At 46.1% G+C, this 20,140-nt stretch overlaps 1 protein-coding gene across 1 annotated transcript in view; it reads right to left on the reverse strand.

Moving 5' to 3' along the window:
* The window catches only part of LOC147665171 (zona pellucida-like domain-containing protein 1), a 334,299-nt gene that overhangs the window by 49,550 nt on the left and 264,609 nt on the right, over positions 1-20,140 (reverse strand). Inside the window, exon 6 of the mRNA XM_086949702.1 lies at positions 14,863-14,892. Within this exon, the coding sequence (XP_086805828.1) occupies positions 14,863-14,892 (30 nt within the window). The remainder of the gene's footprint in view (positions 1-14,862; positions 14,893-20,140) is intronic.

Here is a 20,140-nt window from a genome sequence, read left to right on the forward strand (position 1 = left end):
TGTAGCACTGAGATATCCATTCACTCACCAATACACTCATGCACACAATCAACCGCCCATACAGCTGTTTCCACATGCACTTTTGAAACCCATACATCTAGTGAATCAACTGCTCACACATCTATGCACAGTCACACACCTCCCAGCCACCCACACACACACTCAGTCTCCCATACAAATACTTGGGCAACCAATCAATAACCCATATAGTTACTCATATAGCTACTGATCAACACATGCAACAGTTTACAGAACAACAGACATAATGATGCACACATTAAGACAGTTTAGTCACTAACCCATGCACTCAGTGAGACACATTTAATCACTCTCTCATACAATCAGTCATGCACCTACTAAATCCTTCATCCAGACACTTATACATCCACTCATTCTTCAATATGTATGACATATTTTAACTTTACAGAAACATACAGTCACTGGATGTTGTCATCAGTGATGTCATCAGTGATGTCACTGACCATGTCATGAATGATGTAATATGTGACATCATCAGCAGTGGATTGCGGGTGCGCGATATATAGTTAGCGCAACTAACTATATATGAAATTTCAATGGTTTTATGCGAGTAAAATAAGGTTTTGTAAATGCTAATCCCTAACTATATATGGTCTATAACCTATGGTTTTTTCAGTGAATTTTCAAGGTTTTGTAAATGCAAATTCCTAACTATATATGGTCTATAACCTATGGTTTTTTCTGTGAATATATATATATATATATTATATATATATGAAGAAAATGCGGTGCACTCATGGGAACAAATAAATATCTCTTTAATCAAAGCAGCTGTGTTTCAGCTATGATGCCTTGCTCAATGCTTTTTCGATTAAAAATACACTTGCTCACAGTTACCGTTCTTTAAAAATGGCAGGGTCTCACTCCCATTGGAGCATTTCAAGTTGTAAACAGCAACAAAGGGTAGCCTGTGTCTCCCCTTCTTTGTTATCATAAAAGGTAAGATGCCTCCTTACATGATCTTTCCTCAATAGACATCAGGACACTCAAAGGCTGTGGCATTCCAAATGGCCCTCGTTGCTCCATTCTGCCATACATCTGTGGCGAGCCAGAGATCCCACGCTTGCCATACAATTGGAAAATCCTGACTGATTAACAAAACACCATAAGTTGAATAACTCAGCCGTTCGGCACAGTAATCCTTTCTATATAGTGGTTCAGGCACCTTTTCATGATAGTTCTATGCAACAGGCTCCACCTCTTGGTGCCGAACTCTCAGTGGATGCTACCAGCCACATGAAAGTGGACTCACATAAACTTGAAGAAAATGCGGAGCACTCATGGGATCAAATAAATATCTCTTTAATCAAAGCAGACATGTATCGGCTAAAATACCTTCCTCATTTTTTTTTAGGTCGAGGACCGTCGCACTGCGTAGCAGTGGGCAGAGTCCGAAGATTTTATGTTTTTTAGTTAGGGGGATTGAACCCGCCCCTCTTCTCCATTGGCTGGCTTCATAAACAGAGGCCAGCCATTGGAGGAGAGGGGCGTCCCTCGGTTGAAGCCCCGCCTATTTCCGATTCGGGGGCGTGTTTTTTGCGTTCTTTCTACCTGTGACGTCATCCGTCACTCAGCAAAAAACACTCCCCCGATTCTGAAAATTTTGGACGTTTGCGGCAGCCATTTTTGTTGTTGTTGTTTCTCTCCTGCTCTATAGCTCCCAGCAACCTCTAACGAAATGTTCAGTGTGCGGTGAATGCAGCCGGTGATCTATGGGGAGTCGTGCTGAGAGCTCGGGCTCTACGCTGCACCCTCTCGGCCTCACACTCATTCTCTTTCTCCCTTCATTCTTCCTTGCCATCTCTCCCTCCCCGTGCCTCTCCCTTAACACCTTTCTCTCTACTTCTGCCCCGGCTTCTTTGCTATCCTCTATCTTATTCTCTGATTCTTTTCCCTAGGATTCTTCTTTTATCGTTCCTGTCTCCTCAGCCTTCTTTCTTCGCCCGGCGCCTGCCTCCTGTCCCTCCTTGTCGGCGTTCATCGAAGGTGCTCATGTTTCTCTCTTGTTCCTCGTCGCAGATTTCAACTACGGCCCGAGGGTTACGACGCAGATGGGCCCAAGGAGCAGAAGCTGGCGCAGGAAGGGTCGGACACCATGCCCTACATCGATGAGTCGCCCACCAAGTCACCGCAGCTCAGCGCCCGCAGCCAGGACAGAGGCGACGGGGGAGTGTCGCCCACCCCATCAGAGGTCCTGCTACCTGGGGTAACCCACCACGTCGCTGCTGCTCAGCGCCCGCAGCCAGGAGAGCGGCGATGGCGGAGTGTCGCCCACCCCATCAGAGGCCTTGCTACCTGGGGTAACCCACCATGTCGCCGCAGCTCAGCGCCCGCAGCCAGGACAGCGGCGGCGGGGGAGTGTCGCCCACCCCAGCAGAGGTCCTGCTACCTCGGGTAAGTGTGCATCTTCTTAATACCTGGAAGAGTAACCCCACTTCCATAATAGGAAATACATGTACATGTGTGTTCGTGCCTGGGCTAAATATACATTGTATCTGAGTCATTTGGCTTTTGAAACTATTTACTCAGATGAACCCCTTATTTTCCAAAAGCATGGAGAATCGAATTCATACATTCTATTTGTGAACCTTGCTAGCTCTGCCTAGCAACGGCGGAATGACCCAGTTTGTGCTGCTTTTCCCCTGAGATAAAAAAAGACTTACTTTTCCCTCCTACAGTTATGCCCCTCCAACGCAAATTGAATAGATTGCCATCCATCTTGACAATTGCATAGTCACAACTGTGCCAAAAGCATTGTTTTATCATCAACTTGCCACTATTTTCCCCACATGGCCTGCAGTCGCTAGGATGGCAAAGCACATTTTTTGAAGTGACAACAGAATTGGTAGAAAATCCTGCACATTTCCGACTTGTTGAGTTTCTTGCATTATGTTAGTAGGTTGTTTTTTATGCAGGATTTAAGAGGATGTTGGCGCTACAAGGGTAGGTACTGCTGCTAAAGGCTAGTATGCTTTCTGATAAACTGGCAAGAAGTTTGGGTTGAACTCATCCCAATTACAAATTGGTTTTAATCCTAGGTCTCAGCTTGCCTGATCTCTCTGTAGACATTGACAGTGTTCTTGTGATTGGTAAAAAAAATGTGTGGGTTCTACATAGGATAGGTGTTTCCGAACTAGTAAAAGTTTTGTAAAGCTGTTTGAATGGGTTTTCCGTCTCAGTAAATTGCAGAAATAGGCAGTACTCACTCATTCGATCTCTTTTCTACCAGTTGAAAAAGAGCAGGACCTTAAGTCAGATGGGGTTCTTGGTCTAGACAATGCGTTAGAGCAGGGGTACTCATAGTACGGCCCGCGGGCCAGTGGCGGCCCGGCAAGCCTTCCCTGGCGGCCCGCGGACCTTTCAGACGTCGTACCCGAGGTTTTTTTTTTTTTTAAAAGGCTGTCTGCAGCCAGAGCTGATTCAGAGACTCTGCTGCCTATGGGGGCCGGACGATTGCCGCCGTAGTCAGAGTGGGGCTGCAGGGGCGCTGAGAGGTGAAAATAGCCTCATTAGCATGCTAATGGTCTTCTGAAGACCTGTGAAATGCTTTGATGCGGCTGTGTGCGCGCGCCTTGAAGCTGTCACAGCCCGGGAGGGAGGGGAGGGGGGGGGGGGGGCACTGGAGGTCCGGGTCCTACACAGTAGCCTCCAGTGCCGACATCAGGCTGGTCTGAATCTCGCAAACCACTCGGCATCACAGACTTTCAGATTCAACGCTCTGCCCGACTCACCTGCCCAGAGACGGCCACTGCGCTCTCTGCTGCAGGCCGCCTGGCTTCAAGGCGCATAGACACTGCCGCACAGACCCCGAACTCCGTGCCTTCTGATGTCCGTCTCCAGACAGGACGGGACAGAACAAGAACAGACCACACCACGATATATTGATCTGAAGGCCGAGAAAATGCACGTTACTTAATCACCCTGGAAAAGGCCGCATCGCAGCACGAGGGCAGGCAGGGGCCCGGGGCACCGACTTGACCCGGCGCATGTCTGGACAGCTCTGACATCCCAGTTACGAGCTGTCTGCCATCAATAACCTGGCAATGCCCGCAAGGTAAACTCCCCTCATTCACAATCCACCCACCTCCCCAATCACACACCAACAAGGAGATCCTTTGGGTTCCGCCAAACTGGACACAACACATCACCTGCAAACTTATATTTTCGGATTTAGTTTTCCTAAGGCTGGCTGCTTTTTCTTTCTTACAGTTTATTGTTATTATTTTTTTTGTTGCAAAAGCAGAATACACCTAATTTGTGTAAACTGGTCGAAATTTGCACGTTACAGTATGATTTCGCATGGGAAACGTTGACTCATCCTGTTCACATTTGAATGTTTGCATCTGAAGGTGTCATTTCGTTGTATTCTTGATGATAAAGTGTGATTACTCAATGATAATGAAAAAAGTACAGTTGAATTGTGACGTCACAATGCCTGCCACGCAGACCTAGCAGTTGGCAAACATTCGGAACTACAGACAGTTTAGAAGTGACTTATGAAAACTGCGTAAAAGGTGCCTAGGAACTGATTTAAAGCTGGTTTTATTATGTTAAGTTTCATAGTACAGATTCAGCAATTATTCTCAATACCTAAAGCTAGAAAGCACATGAGAACAAGTATTTAAAAGAGGTTTGGGGGAAGGTGATTGTGTTACTTTGTGTTATACAGAATAAAATACTCCCTGTCATACAGTATGAAATATTGTAAGTAAGCATTCTTTGACCTCATAAAGAAACTCAGCCTTACGCCTCTTTCCTCTGGATAGTCAGAGTTCTTTGTTGATTTGCAACCCCCATATACTGTATTATGAGGGGGCAGGGTGCCTGTGTGCCCCCCCCTCCCGGGCTATGACAGCTTCCAGGCGCGCGCACACAGCCGCACCCAAGCATTTCACAGGTCTTTAAAAGACCATTAGCCTGCCCCCCACAGGCAGCAGAGTCTCTGAGTCGAGCTCTGGTTGCAGACAGCCTTTAAAAAAAAAGGAGGGAGACAGAGGGAGGGAGGGAGAGCGAGGGAGGGAAGAAGAGCGAGGGAGGGAGGGAGAGCGAGGGAGGGAGAGCGAGGGGGGGAAGAAGAGCGAGGGAGGGAAGGAGAGTGAGGGAGGGAAAGCGAGGGAGGGAAAGCGAGGGAGGGAAAGGGAGGGAGGGAAAGGAAGGCAGACAGAGGGAGGGAGACAGAGGGAGGAAAAGGGAGGGAGAGGGAGACAGAGGGAGAAGGAGAGCAAAAGGGAGGGAAAGAGAGGGAGAGGGAGAGAGGGAGAGGGAAAGTGAGTGAGGGAGAGGGAGGGAGGGGAGGGAGGGAAGAAGAGCGAGGGAGGGAAGGAGAGCGAGGGAGGGAAGGAGAGCGAGGGAGGGAAAGGAAGGCAGACAGAGGGAGGGAGACAGAGAGAGGGAAAGTGAGTGAGGGAGAGCGAAGGAGAGGGGGGAGGGAGGGAGAGTGAGGGAGGGATGGAAAGCGTGGGAGGGAGGGAAAGGGAGGCAGATGGAGAGAGAGACGGAGGGAGGGAGACGGAGGGAGGGAGACGGAGGGAGGGAGACAGAGAGAGGGAGGGAGACAGAGAGAGGGAGGGAGACAGAGAGGGAGGGAGACAGAGAGGGAGGGAGACAGAGAGGGAGGGAGACAGAGAGGGAGGGAGACAGAGAGAGGGAGGGAGACAGAGGGAGGAAGGGAGACAGTGAGGGAGGGAGACAGTGAGGGAGGGAGACAGAGGGAGGGAGACAGAGGAAGAGAGACAGGGAGAGATGGAGAGAGAGGGAGTCAGAGAGACAGAGAGAGAGTCAGAGAAGGAGAGGGAGGGAGGGAGGGAGGGAGGTAGAGTGAGGGAGAGCGAGGGAGGGATGGAAGGGGAGGCAGATGGAGGGAGACGGAGGGAGGGAGGGAGACGGAGGGAGATGGAGGGAGGGAGACAGAGAGAGGGAGGGAGACGGAGGGAGGGAGACAGAGAGAGGGAGGGAGACAGAGAGAGGGAGGGAGACAGAAAGAGCGAGGGAGACACAGAGAGGGAGGGAGACAGAGAGAGGGAGGGAGACAGAGAGAGGGAGGGAGACAGAGAGAGGGAGGGAGACAGAGAGAGGGAGGGAGACAGAGAGAGGGAGGGAGACAGAGGGAGGGAGACAGAGGGAGGGAGACGGAGGGAGGGAGAGGGAGGGAGGGAGACAGAGGGAGGGAGGGAGACAGAGAGAGGGAGGGAGACAGAGAGAGGGAGGGAGACAGAGAGAGGGAGGGAGACAGAGGGAGGGAGAGAGAGGGAGGGAGACAGAGGGAGGGAGGGAGAGGGAGGGAGGGAGACAGAGGGAGGGAGGGAGACAGTGAGGGAGGGAGATAGAGGGAGGGGGACAGAGGGAGGGAGGGAGTGAGAGTTAGAGTGAGTGAGACAGAGGAAGAGAGGGAGTGAGAGAGTCAGAGTGAGTGAGACAGAGGGAGAGATGGAGAGAGAGGGAGTCAGAGAGTCAGAGAGAGAGTCAGAGGGAGAGAGGGAGAGGGAGAGGGAGGGAGGGAGGGAGGGAGAGAGGGAGAGAGAGGGAGAGGGAGAGGGAGGGAGAGGGGGAGAGATGTGTGTATGCCGGGTCTGATGGCTCAGTGGACGAAGGCGTCCGCTTCAGGGACCTATGATCAACCTCATGGTTACAGTTTTTTTTGTTGCTCTAGCCCCGCCCCTTCCCCACTGACCCCGCCCCCACCGGTGCGGCCCTCGGACACAAACCACACTGTAAATTTGGCCCCCGAGAGAAAGTTTGTGAGTACCCATGCGTTAGAGTGAACAGCTGCTGTAAGAGGCTTTGCTTGCTGTCCAGTCTGTTAGTCAGCAGTGAGAAGAGAGCGTGGGCCGCTAGACTCCTGTAGTAGCCCTTTACAAGGACCTTGCTGCAGAAGTGGCTCAATTTTGTAACAGGAAATGGCAGTGTGTAGTGCAGATTTTCCATTATTATTGCATTACTGATGATGGGCATCTCTCAGTTGGTCATATATTGTTGGAAGCTGTCATTAAAATGCTAAATATAAGACCATTGCTATGCACATTTTACTAAATGGATTTAGATGTTAATTAAAAACATCAAAACCACTGCCTTGTTAGAGTGAATACACGTTAAACTGGTTTAAAATGATTTACTAAATATATTTGTGATGGAATGTAGGCATCCAGCATTGTTTTCCCCACAAAAATCCACAGTATTTGCTCGCTGACTGTCCTAGTAAGTTCCTTGGTGAAACAAAACACTTCTGAGTTGGTTGTTCTGCTCACACATATTTATGGATCATTTAGAAACTTAACTTATGCATGAGCACACACTATGGACACTCACTTCACACAGTGGCCACCCCCCCGCACACTCCTTGCACGCAAACACACACCTAGGATATAAGCCCCAGACACAATCCACATACACAGCACAAAACAGGTGCTCTCAGCCAGACGCAAACTACAGCTTCCTCTTCAGCCGTATTCGCCCAAAAACAAGCCTCCCCCTTAAAACAAATAGCTCATCCAGCGGAATTAATAAACATGCAAATTTCCGTCTGCTTTTGTTAACAAACTGGCAGGCTCTCGACAATAAATATTTCATGCCCTTCCCGCACGCCCCCGGGTGCCCAGTCTCACCGCTTCCTCGGGCCATTAGTTTCGAAGCTCTCTCACGGACAACTTCAACCCCCGGCATAGGGTCGCCCACAGGCCGCATGCACTAATTGAACCCGTACTTACCGCCTTAAAAACAGACATTTCAATGAAAAAACGATGTGCTCAAATTGCTGCAGGATTAGAAAATTAGGTCACCGATTTGTGGCGAATTACCTTTTTATTGCATATTTAAATATTAAGCACTGGTTCACTATCCTGATGTTTTGTGCATAACAGTCTGCAATATCTTTGTATCTGTACCTTAAAATTCCAACTCAGCACTGCGGTTTCTTCAAACCCTCCAGCTGTGTTTAAACAATGTATGTTGTCAATTTTGTAGAATTTGTGCATGATTCCACAGATTTTCCGAATCAAAGGGCCATGACACAGAATTTTGCAGAGATATCATGTTGAATTGCAGACATTTGAAACACCAGCTAACTGTGTCACATCATTTTACTTTCTTATAAAATGTCAATTTTTGCAGAATTAACAAACTCGACTGGAATTTGCTTTCTTACTTGATGACCTGGGCGCTTTTTCTCTCCACGCGCTGCGTCTCAACAGCTGCTATAAACACATTTCAAAGTGCAGGCTCGATGCCACCCGCAGAGGCGCTCTCCTGCTGCACGCGGCCATGGCCTCTTTCTGGTCTAAAAATGGCCATATTATGCTATCTGAGATGCGCCCGGGCCGGATAAACAGATAATCTGTTTTGTGACAGGAAAAAGCTTCTTTGGGCTATTTCCAAGTTAAGTGTTAAATCAACACTGATATCTCCTCAAAATAAAAAAGATTGGGAGTCTAAATAATGACCTGCTATTTTTAAAACCAGAATAATAAAAGATAAAGTTTCACTGGAATCTGCCTCACGGACTAGGATAATAATATAATGACGATGTATACACGCAGGGCTTATTGCGTAGCCGAGACCAATGCATGGCTCTGTGTGTGTGTGGCTCTGTCGTGTGTGTGTGTGTGTGTGTGTCTGTCTCTGTGTGTGTGTCTGTGTGTGTGTGTCTGTGTGTGTCTCTGTGTGTGTGTGTCTCTGTGTGTGTGTGGCTCTGTGTGTGTGTGGCTCTGTGTGTGTGTGGCTCTGTGTGTATGTGTGCGGGTCTGTGGATAGCTTTTTTTGTAGGTGGCTCTATGTGTGGATGGCTCTGTCTGTGTGGGTGGCTCTATGTGAATGACTCTGTTTGTGTGGCTCTGTATGTGTGTGTGTGGCTCTGTGTGGGTGTAAATGCAATAGGTCATGCATATCCGAACGATTAAGCTATTAGCATTGTAAATGACAATGCCATTTATTTAGGATTTAAAAAAACAAAACAAAAAAAATGTCATGAGCAATTCCAATAGCTCTACCTTTAATAATGCCGAGACAATTGCATTGTAAATGCTTGTTTTACTCACATTTATGGTTGTTTAAAAATGGCAGGGTCTTACTCCCATTGGAGCATATGATCATGTAGCCCTTTGTTGCTGTTTACAACTTGAAATGCTCCAATGGGAGTAAGACCCAGCCATTTTTTGGCTGCCCAGGGTCCGTAGGGGCCAAAAAGACCTCATCCTACCTCCAGTAAGCCCCACATAGTGGAATTGCCTCCTTTCTCCACCACTATGCAAACGCGCCTCTCCTTGCACTGCTGATGGGGGGATGAGATCCCATTGCCTCCTGATGGCCTCTGGAATAAAGTGGACTTCTCCTTCCAAGTAGCAGTGCACCAGGGAGCGTGTTTGCAGAGTAGTGGAGTAAGAGGCCATGGCCTCTGAGAACCTCTCAGCAATCGAGCTGTGAGGGTCTTACTGGAGGTAGTAGTTAGCCCCCAAGGACCCTCAAGAGCAGAGGGGACTTCATCCCCCTAACTAGTAGTGCACCAAAAGACATGTTTGCAGATTGGTGGAGAAAGTGGGCAAGGCCTCCTATGAAGTCTCAACAATCCCACTATGTGGGACTTACCGAAGGTAATAGGAGGGGTAAGTTGGCCCCCAAGGACATCCTTTCGGGCCAACTACCCCTCCTGTTATCTCTAGTAAGTTCCACATAGTGGAATTTCTAAGAGATCTTTGAAGGCCACACCCCCTTTCTCCACCACTCTGTAAAAGTGTCTTCTGGTGTAATATGTGAGGTTATAAGCAGTGCATTGCCGGGGCGTAAGTTATAGTTAGCTCAGGTAACTATAACTGCTGAATTTCACTGGTTTCATTTGAGTGAAATTTGACCCTAACTATAACTTCCCTGTAACCTTTGTTTTTTTCAGTATATATATATATACTCATTTGCATTCAGCTTCAAAGGCTCTACGCGTTTCGGAACATCTCCTTGATCACGAGCCACACCTCACAAAACAGCAGCAAAACGATGTAAGGGAAACACCTGCTTTTATTAACACAAAGTCCCGCCCCTCTGGACAGGCACCAATATATGAAACAAGGGAACCCGTAAAGGTAGCGAAGGACCGCGCGTAATTATCAATTTTAAAGCTAACAAAGGTCCTAAGCTTTTAGATGCCTCAAAGAATAATAAACACAGGCTTTGAATAAGAACTGTGTGTCTTTAGCCTCCAGTGTCCAGCCGGACAAGGAGATGTTTATTTCAAGGAATTAGTGAATATATACAGTTTTTAGAAGTGGAGCAAGCCACAATTTAATAACTAGGCACAAGCCTGTACCAATTCAAAGAGAAAAACAATACATGGGGAAGAAAGAATAACAGGCTAACAGGTTGGAGAAAAAGGTGGCTTACAGTACAGTGAAATCTTACGTAAGCTCTAACCAACAGTGACTGCAACACATATTACAACATGAAAGGGAAGCAGTACTGTACATACAGTCGACGAACGTTTCGATCCCTATCTCCAAAATTAAGTTGGGATCATCTTCAGGACTACAATTAACAATTTTGCCTGATTGTGTTTATACAAGCCTGTGGGATTTAAACAGGAGGGAGGAAAGGGGAAGAGACAAAATATCTCATGGGAAATTATTTACATTTTTACAGCAAGTCAATTACATTTCTATACATTACGAGTTTCGTACTATGCAGAGACAGTGCAGAAGCTACTGTGCAGAGAGTGAGCATGATTATTTCAAAAGGGCACAGGTGGAAATGTGCTCATTTTTTGATAAAAAACGACGAAACGGGTGCAAGACCATGCAGGTGAAACAGTGCATGGTCACTTTACATAAGGCGATAGTGAAAAGGTGCATCTAAAGCGCACAATGGAGGTTGTGCTCATTCAGGTGTGAAAACGGCAAGGTGAGCCGGGGACCTAGCATATGCCGTGTGACACGTGAAGAGTGCCTGTGGCCGAACTTTAGTGCGCAAAACGAAAATTAGCCAGTGACTAATACGGCCGATCAAGGGAGCGGTGGTGGTGATGTGGTTTTGGCGGTCAGCGTACTAACCGAGGCACTATATTGTAGTGCGGTCACGGCGGTGACGGGAGGCAGCAATCTAGGGTTAAAGGGGGGGATACCATTAGCGTTAGCAGTGAAGCAAAAGTTGCTTGGAAGGAAGGGTAGTATGAGTAGATTACCTAGGACGCCAAGCGGATAGCATTAGGCGGCGTCACGGTTCAGTTGGGAAACCTACCTCAATGGTGTTTCCATGTAGATACTAGTAGTGTGACCTGCATGAAAAAAGTGCTGCTGTTTTATGTGGTGTGGCTCGTGATCAAGGAGAGGTTCCGAAACGCGTAGAGCCTTTGAAGCTGAATGCAAATGAGAGTGCTACAAGGTGCTGCTGACCTCCCAGCACGGGGTGTGCTACCATACGGGCTCCTTATAGTGGGCAACCTGAAGTGTTGGATATGTTTTGCTGCTGTGCCCGAGCAGCGAGGAGGCCCCGCTGCTGTGAAGCAGACCTGCAGTGTTAGGATTGCCTGATGCTGATAACAGGACGGAAGCGCTTGAAAAGTAGTGTTCGTTTATTTCAGCACTTTGGGCATTCGAAATTGACATTCCTCCACTTGGATTTTACTTATGAATATTGCACAAACAATGGCAAAGCCCACTGGGGTATCATTGATGTTGGGACTGCTAAGACCAGAGACCATTGCGGTAATAGCCAATGAGGCGGAAGTACCTGTCCAGAGGGGCAGGACTTTGTGTTAATAAAAGCAGGTGTTTCCCTTACATCGTTTTGCTCCTGTTTTGTGAGGTGTGGCTCGTGATCAAGGAGATGTTCCGAAACGCGTAGAGCCTTTGAAGCTGAATGCAAATGAGAGTGCTACAAGGTGCTGTTGACCTCCCAGCCCGGGGTGTGCTACCGTGCTGGCTCCTCATAGTGGGCAACCTGAAGTGTTGGATATAATGAACTTCCGCATTGATTGGGTGTAGATTGAGAGAAAGGGAGACGAGGGAGGTTTTTCCTCCTTCTGGCAGACTGCGACTTCCCATCCCAAGCAAGTAATTTAGTGCGTGGCAGCAAACAGCATTATGCTTTTAAAGGTGTACCGAATGCATCGGAATTACAGAGGACTTTCCATTTCATACCATTTGAATAATGATGCATTCTGGGAAATGGGGTCTTATCGTCAGACTACTTGACCACTTGGACTTGAATTTACTTACCTGTGAACAAGGCGCATGCACGCCAAAACGCATCAGGATATAAGTTGAAACTGCTGTGCGCAGACTTAATAAAGCGTCAGTTTGAGAGGATATCGCAGCTGTGGGCTCTTCAATTTTGGTGTTGTGCGACAACAGGATTCTCCGTTCCTGTCTCATGAGCTCGCCCTGCAGAGCTGGGGGCCCCGGTAAAATGGAGCAACTTGTGACTGTTTAGATGAAGGGGCAGGGTTCGCTCATCAACTACACCAACGAAAATGGACTTCCGCATTGATTGGGTGTAGATTGAGAGAAAGGGAGACGGGGGAGGTTTTTCCTCCTTCTGGCAGACTGCGACTTCCCATCCCAAGCAAGTAATTTAGTGCGTGGCAGCAAACAGCATTATGCTTTTAAAGGTGTACCGAATGCATCGGAATTACAGAGGACTTTCCATTTCATACCATTTGAATAATGATGCATTCTGGGAAATGGGGTCTTATCGTCAGACTACTTGACCACTTGGACTTGAATTTACTTACCTGTGAACAAGGCGCATGCGCGCCGAAACGCGTCAGGATATAAGTTGAAACTGCTGTGCAGAGACTTAATAAAGCGTCAGTTTGAGAGGATATCGCAGCTGTGGGCTCTTTATTTTTGATATATATATATATATATATATATATATATATATATATATATATATATATAGTAAAAAAAGTTTGCTCATGCAATGAGGATACCCACACGTCGTTTGGTTTCACCTTTTTATTCGGGAGGCAGCAGCAAGTACATGGCAGTTTCTGTCAGCGTCAATTTGCACCTCTGTTGCCATACGCATTTCGGGACACTCTCCTTTGTCAGTGGCATGGCGCGTGTGTGAGAGAAGGCATCGCGCATTCAATAAGTCAGATGATATTTCAACCCAATATCCCATATATCCAAATGCAAATGTTATTTCTAGACAATATAGAAATAAATGTACATTTTCAGACAGTACGGAGTAATAGTCCACACTATTACCACAGTACAGTGTAATTGAGGTGAATAACCATTGATGACCATCTCATGGATTGAATAATAAAATGATTTTATAGAGGAAAACAACTCTGTTAATAGTCATTAGACCTATATAGTGTGTAATTCTATCCCGATGTAGGGTTTTAACTCCAATCCTGGTTCTGGCACAGGTAATAAGGTGAGGTGATTCTATGAAGATTGTAATGCTGATTATTTTATTGAGCAAAGGCTAAGGAATATTAAAGAAAGTGTTCTGTGTCATTAAACACATTGAGTTATGAATTCTTAATGCTCATCCACTATCTGATCTGATAGGAAGGGGGCTGTGAATTTTTAAAACAGTAGTAATCCATCATCAAGATAGCATCCAGGAAGAGGCACAGATTACTTTTTCCATACAGGGAAAGCCACTAAGAAACATAAAACATGAGCAGGTAACCATAGAGCAATGTTAATGGAACAAACTGCTTCCTCAAATTTAAATTAAATATAAGCATCTATCTGCAAAATATTTATAGATGGGAAACAGGCAGATTTCAACTTTAATATAGTTTGTTCAGGTTGCTCAGAATGCTTTGAAAATATTTCAGATAAATTACATTTTACCTATAAACCAAAAAGTAGTGCCACAAAACAGGGTTACATCATAATGAATTGAGATTAAGGGGCTCATTAGGATGGCGGCCACCCTAACGGAGAACGGGACCTCCCGCCATAAGGGCGGGGGTCCCGTAGGGGGAATTAGGATGTGCCCGCCACTGTGGTGGGCACGTCCTCCATGTTTTGCATTGTGGCGGGCGGTGCACTCTGCACCGCCCGCCACAATGCAAAACACTTGTGAACGCATTTGCATGTGCAAAGCGGCAGGTATCTCGTGGTGCCTGCCGCTTTGCATATGCAAATGTGGGGGGTACCATAGGCACCCCCCCCTGTCCTCCCCCTAAACCAGCATCACCTGGGGGCCCCGCAGGGGGCAGCCGCAGCAAACACCGCCTGCCATTCCGAGGCGGCATTGCCGCCGCAGAAAGGCACCTATATGTGGCCATTGTGATATGGCTGGCGGTGTCAATTGGACACCGCCACCATATTATTCCATTACCGCCGCGGTCACAAGGCGATCGCGGCGGTAAAGCGGCGGACGGTCTTTCCGTCCGCCGTGCTACCCCCGCCATCCTAATACGGTGGGGGGGAATCTAGGCATAGGCGTCGGGCGGATTGCCTCCGCCAGGTCGGCGGTGGCTACCGCCAGCCTGGTGGAGGCAATCCGCCCGACATCATAATGGACCCCTAAGGCTCTAAAATTATAAAATTGAAGATGGATCCAGATATTTACTGTTTTTATTTGCACATAACATAGGCTACTGCAATCTTAATAGTAGTTGAATTTGTAAGTTAAAGACATACTAATCTAGGTGTACATTTACCCGTAGAGGGTCAGTTCAGTGAGATGAGACAGGAGTAGGAGAAAACGAAATAGTAAGATTTTTGCATGAGAAAGAAAGAAATATTGGGTAATAACCAAATTAAATGGAGTGTATAGAAGAGGAAGGATATATTTAAAATATTCAGCAGAGCTACTTTAAGTTACATTCTGTTGCAAACACATAGACAGTATCCTATCATTACAAAAAATACTTACAAATATCTGATCCGCTGGATACTTGCAAATCTGTGTGGAATTAGAACAAGAATGACTGTCATCAGAACTCTCTCTCATTACTTATACAAATCACTATATAGTTAGATATGTAATTCATGAGTACATTTTGAATCTCTGTAAGCCTTAAGTAAGAACAAACAATTTGTAAATGTTCCTGCTATAAATGAATACAATTACTGTTTTATAATATCTCTTTGTTTTGTTTAATTTCTAATGACAGTAAGAATGCATGCCGTTACAACGCATACATTTACAACGCATGCCCTTACAACGCAGTTCTTACACAGCAACATCTCTTACAATGCATACATTTACATCGCATGCCATTACATTGCATTTAAGGCAAGTGTTGGATAGTGTAGGGGTAAAAATTACTATTCTAACTCCAGGGGGTGCAACAGTAGGGTAATTGTTGGATAGTACAGGGGTAAAAAATACTATTCTAACTCCACAGTGTACAACAGTAGGGGAAGTGTTGGATAGTGTGGGGGTAAAAATTACTATTCCAACTCCAGGGGGTACAACAGTAGGGGAAGCGTTGTAATGACAGGATGTAATGCCTGCATTGTAGTGTCATGCGTTGTAATGTCATACATTGTAGTGACATGCAATGTAATGGTTGCGTCGTAGTGACATGCATTGTAAAGGATGTTGCGGTGTAATGACTGCGTTGTAAATGTGGTGCGATGTGATGACTATGTTGTAAAGATAGTTTCCCTAACAATAAAGGGAGAAAAGATGGAAATGGCAATTTTCACTCTAAAGGAGTTTTTAGTGAAAAGTTACATACTCAAATAAAGATTGTACACCCTGACTAAAGGCAAAATATGCTGTTAATAATTTCTGCTTTGTCATTGTATAGTTGGGGCAGTTTTGGGATTTTCAATGTGATTCTTCAATGATTGACTTATTCATGTTCGACACAATAAAGTAAACTATAATTTTCTCTAAATTTAACAAGAGCGACTGGTCCAGATAATCTACCAGCTGCTGTTATTAAATCAAATTTAGACTGGTAGTCCAAAGGCTGTGATCAAGCCACCATATGCCAATAAATGCTGTTTGGTCAGCTTAATAACTCTAGGAGCAAAAGTCTCATTAAAGACAATCATGCTAGGGGCGTGGCTTGGCGCCCATGGGAGATGGCGGTGCCTAAGTGAGGCTCCGCCGTGGCTCTGGAAGACTTACTACTCGGAGCTCCCGGTTTCCAGGTTGGAGACGCTGTTTGACCATCGGAACTCTTCCGGAATGCTTTGCGACCTGTGAGATACTCCCGCATTCACTGGAGGCGACACAATCTGCCGAATGGTGTCGGAGGTCTCTCTTCATGGTCGCGGCGCCATCTTAGGTGAGCTGACGTGTTGTGCTCGCTTCTGGGAATGTGCGCGTCTTCCACAGCATCCCCTTTTTGACGCAATATTTCCTTTCTGACGGAGGGTGCCATTACCGGAACATTCCTACTGCTCCAGTGCCATTGGAGCCCCTTTGTAACTCCTCAGACAGACGCTTATCCAGTGAGTGTGAGCAATTCTATTTGAAACACGCCCGCCATCTTGTGGAACCTGACACACTTTTTTTTTCCTACATGCCGAATTTTGACTGTGCCTTTCACCTTCTCTAACTTTGGTGCGGTTTCCTCATTGCCTCACAATATGTGTCTTCTCACTGGCATAGCTTGTCCCTGCCTTCACTTAGACACTGTATAAATGAGGCAGATTGCTTGTCGCCTACGCATTGGCACAGTGGCTCTCCAGTCCTTCAAGAGGCTCTCTTGCTTGATTTATTTGTTGACTTAAGCGTCTCTCAACTGCATGGACATTGTGCTCACCCACAGTTGCTGTTTGCCTTGTACATTATAGCCTGTTCGTACTCCTATGTTCTCCGCCTATTTTCTTCAAACGCCTTCTCTTGATCGCTACCTATGTGGTGCCCTCAGACCTGAGATATCCTCCCTCTGTGACTTGTGCTGCAATTACGGCCTCTCCACATGCACATTCCTGGTCCGAAGATTTCCTTTTTTCAACAGTTGGGATTCCTCAGACTCTTTTCACCATGTCTGTGTCTACCCTATTGCCTCACATTGACTTTTGCTTCACCAGTCGCTGGTTTTCATCTTCATTGGCCTAAATGTTCCACTTCTTGATTGAAGTCGTGCCTGCCGCCACTGCTGTTCCTTGCTCGCATCACAATAATCTTTGATTGATTTCTCGGACTTGGCAGTGTCTTATCCCATCATCAGCAGGGCCCTCTTCTGTCTCCGGAGGTGTCCTCCACAGTTCTCACGTTCCTTGGTGTAATTTTCTATTTTTACTGCGTTGCCTGAGTATGTTGACGACTCAAATCTATGTCGCGCCTACCCACTAAAACGCCAACGAAGGTGGCCTTTGTGAAGAATTCTAAACTATTCTCTGCTCTTTCTAAATTGGAGGACTCTCTCGCATCGTCTGGCTCAGAAGCAGCTATGGAGTCCTCTCAGCCAGCACCAGGGAAAGCCACTGTTAAACAACTGAAAAAGGACCCCCCTTCGCCACTTAAGCAGTCCACACCTGTCTCTATGGAACTTTTGCTTGATGAGATAAGATCTTTTCGCCCTTTTTTAGAGGAAATCGGGACATTGCGCCCTTTCATGGAAGAAACCAATGCCAAGCTTCAGCTCCTCACCGATAATTGGTCACAAATCGAAACGAGAGTCTCCTCGGTTGAACAGTCTGTCACATCATTTCAGGAAACTCAAACCACAGTTTCTCACTTAACCTTGCAGGTGGGCACTTTACAGAAGCAGGTGGAGGAATTAGAAAACTGAAACAGGTGGAATAACCTTCGCATGTACGGCTTGGCGGAAAATCTTGAGGGCTCAGACCCGCCTGCCTTTTTCAAATCTTTCCTCCCCAAATTGCTTCACCTGCCAGAAGGTACGGCTCTTAACATCCAGCGTGCTCATCGTCTTGGTTGTTTACCTACTTCCGCGTCCATGTCACAGCGACCAAGAGGCGTTATTCTCTACTTTCTGGAGTATACTGACCTTTTGAAAGTTCTAACAGCTGCTAAGGCTATTCCCAAATTAGCTTGGTCTGGCTCTCCTTTGTTCTTCGCTCAGGACTACGCCAAGGCAACTGCAAATCGCAGGAAGGCTTTCCTGGGCATGAGAGATGTTCTTCGCTCCATGGGTGCTCATTATGGCCTGTATCATCCCTGCCTGTTCAAAGTCACCTACAACAATAGAACAACTACTTATGAAGACCCGGTGCGACTGCAGAGTTTCATCAACGCACATAAGACTTCCGCCATGGACACCTCCTCCCGTCCTGGTTGAGCTGGACTCCTGTTTGTCTTTATAATGTTCTCGTTTTTGGTCACAGCTTTCCTCCTGTAGCGTTTTCACTTGTTTGACTGTTACTTCCCTTACGTTACATTGTTATTGTTTGCTTTGTGACTTTTGTCTTACCGACGTTTGTAACTTGTTCTCGTTTTCCCCTTTGGTCTCCACAGGAATCCTTCCTTGTCTGATGATGTCTTCCTGTATCCCCGCCGGCCTCGCTTGTGTGCGTTGCTATACCTACGTGGTCCATCCCCCCTTCGTTTCCTTCTCGTCTTCTCTTTTTGTAGGTATGTTTCCTCCTTGTTTTCTTCTCCTTTCTTGTTTTTTGTTTTTTACCCCTCCCTCCATGTTCCCGTTTCCTTGCTTCCATTGCAATAATAACTTTTTTTTTCAGGTTGTAGTTATTTTTATGCACTCTTGCTTTTTCATCTACTCCCTCTACAATCACCTTTACTTTTCACTTTCTTCTCTTTACCTGCATTTTCTCTTCTTCTCATTATTCTCCTCTTCCTTTTTTCCTCAATCATTTCCATTTTATATTCATTTTCTCTTTACTATCTATTTTCTTCCTCTTCATCCTTATTCATGGGTTTTTATTCTGACTATGCTTCTGATGTATTTTACGGTTTATTGTTTATAATATGTCATTGAACATTGTATAGTGGAATGTTAAGGGTATTAATTCTCCAATTAAGCGTCAACGCATTTGATCACATCTTGCCAAATTGAATGTTGATGTTGCGTTCCTCCAGGAAACTCAACTCTCTGACGTGGAATCTGAAAAACTTGGGAGGGGTTGTGTGGGTGAGGTTTTTTTTTCACAAGGTGATGGTAAACGTAATGGTGTAGCAATTTTATGCCGCAGATCCCTCCCTCTTACAATTCTCTCCCAAGACTCGGATACTAATGGCAGATGGACGCATGTCAGAATATCACTCAGAGGTGTTCCAATCTCTCTTCTTAATGTCTATGCTCCTACCAATGGCGATCCTCCTTTTTGGGCTGCGTTTTCTCAACGTATCACCCAATTTATGGATGACCATTTCATCTTAGCTGGAGATTGCAATCATCCCCTGGATCCTTTTATTGATAGGAATTCCGATACCACTTATGTTCCCAATAAATCACACAAACTCTTCGCCCACGCCATCTCCCAACATAAGCTCGTCGATCCTGGCGGCTTTGTTATCCGACCCTACGGGAATTTACTTTTTATTCATCGTCCCACCAATCCCAATCACGGATTGATTATATTTTTGTTTCTCATACTCTAGCTCAAACACTCACTGCTGCAGAAATTGGTCCGATTCTGCTCTCGGATCACGCCCCTGTTGTAATTAGCATTGAAGTGCTTCCTAAGACTGATGGACCTAAGCGCTGGCGCTTTAATAATACTCTCCTTCTGGACCCCAAATTCACTGCTTCCTTCACTACCTTTTTTGATGAATTCTTTTTATTCAATGATACCCCCTCCCTCCCGAAACATACAGTTTGGGATGCTTTCAAAGCAGCACCGCGCAACTTTATTATTAGCTATGTCGCGAAGAAGCGCAGGTCTGCCCATTTATACACTAAAAATCTCCTTTGTGACATTAAGAGATTGGAACATGTCTACTTCACCTCACATTTAAAAGATAGTCTGACAGCTCTTGTCGCTACCAAGATGAAATTTAATGAAAAGTCCACAGAAGATGCTTCCCTATATTTATTGAAATCCAGTGCTAAGTTTTATGGTGGAAGAAATAAGGCTGGGAAAATTCTTGCCAACTACTTAAAGGTCAAACACAACAGACTAAACATTGAATCTATTTACAATACCCACTCTATTTTACAGCACAAGGACGCCGACATCCTTAATGAGTTCTCCCGCTTCTACAACAACCTATACACTTCTGAAACCCAACCTTCACTTGACTCCCTTACACATTTCTTCTCTAC

The sequence above is a fragment of the Lissotriton vulgaris genome, unplaced genomic scaffold (assembly GCF_964263255.1).
Source record: "Lissotriton vulgaris unplaced genomic scaffold, aLisVul1.2 SCAFFOLD_2115, whole genome shotgun sequence".
Lineage (NCBI taxonomy): Eukaryota > Metazoa > Chordata > Amphibia > Caudata > Salamandridae > Lissotriton > Lissotriton vulgaris.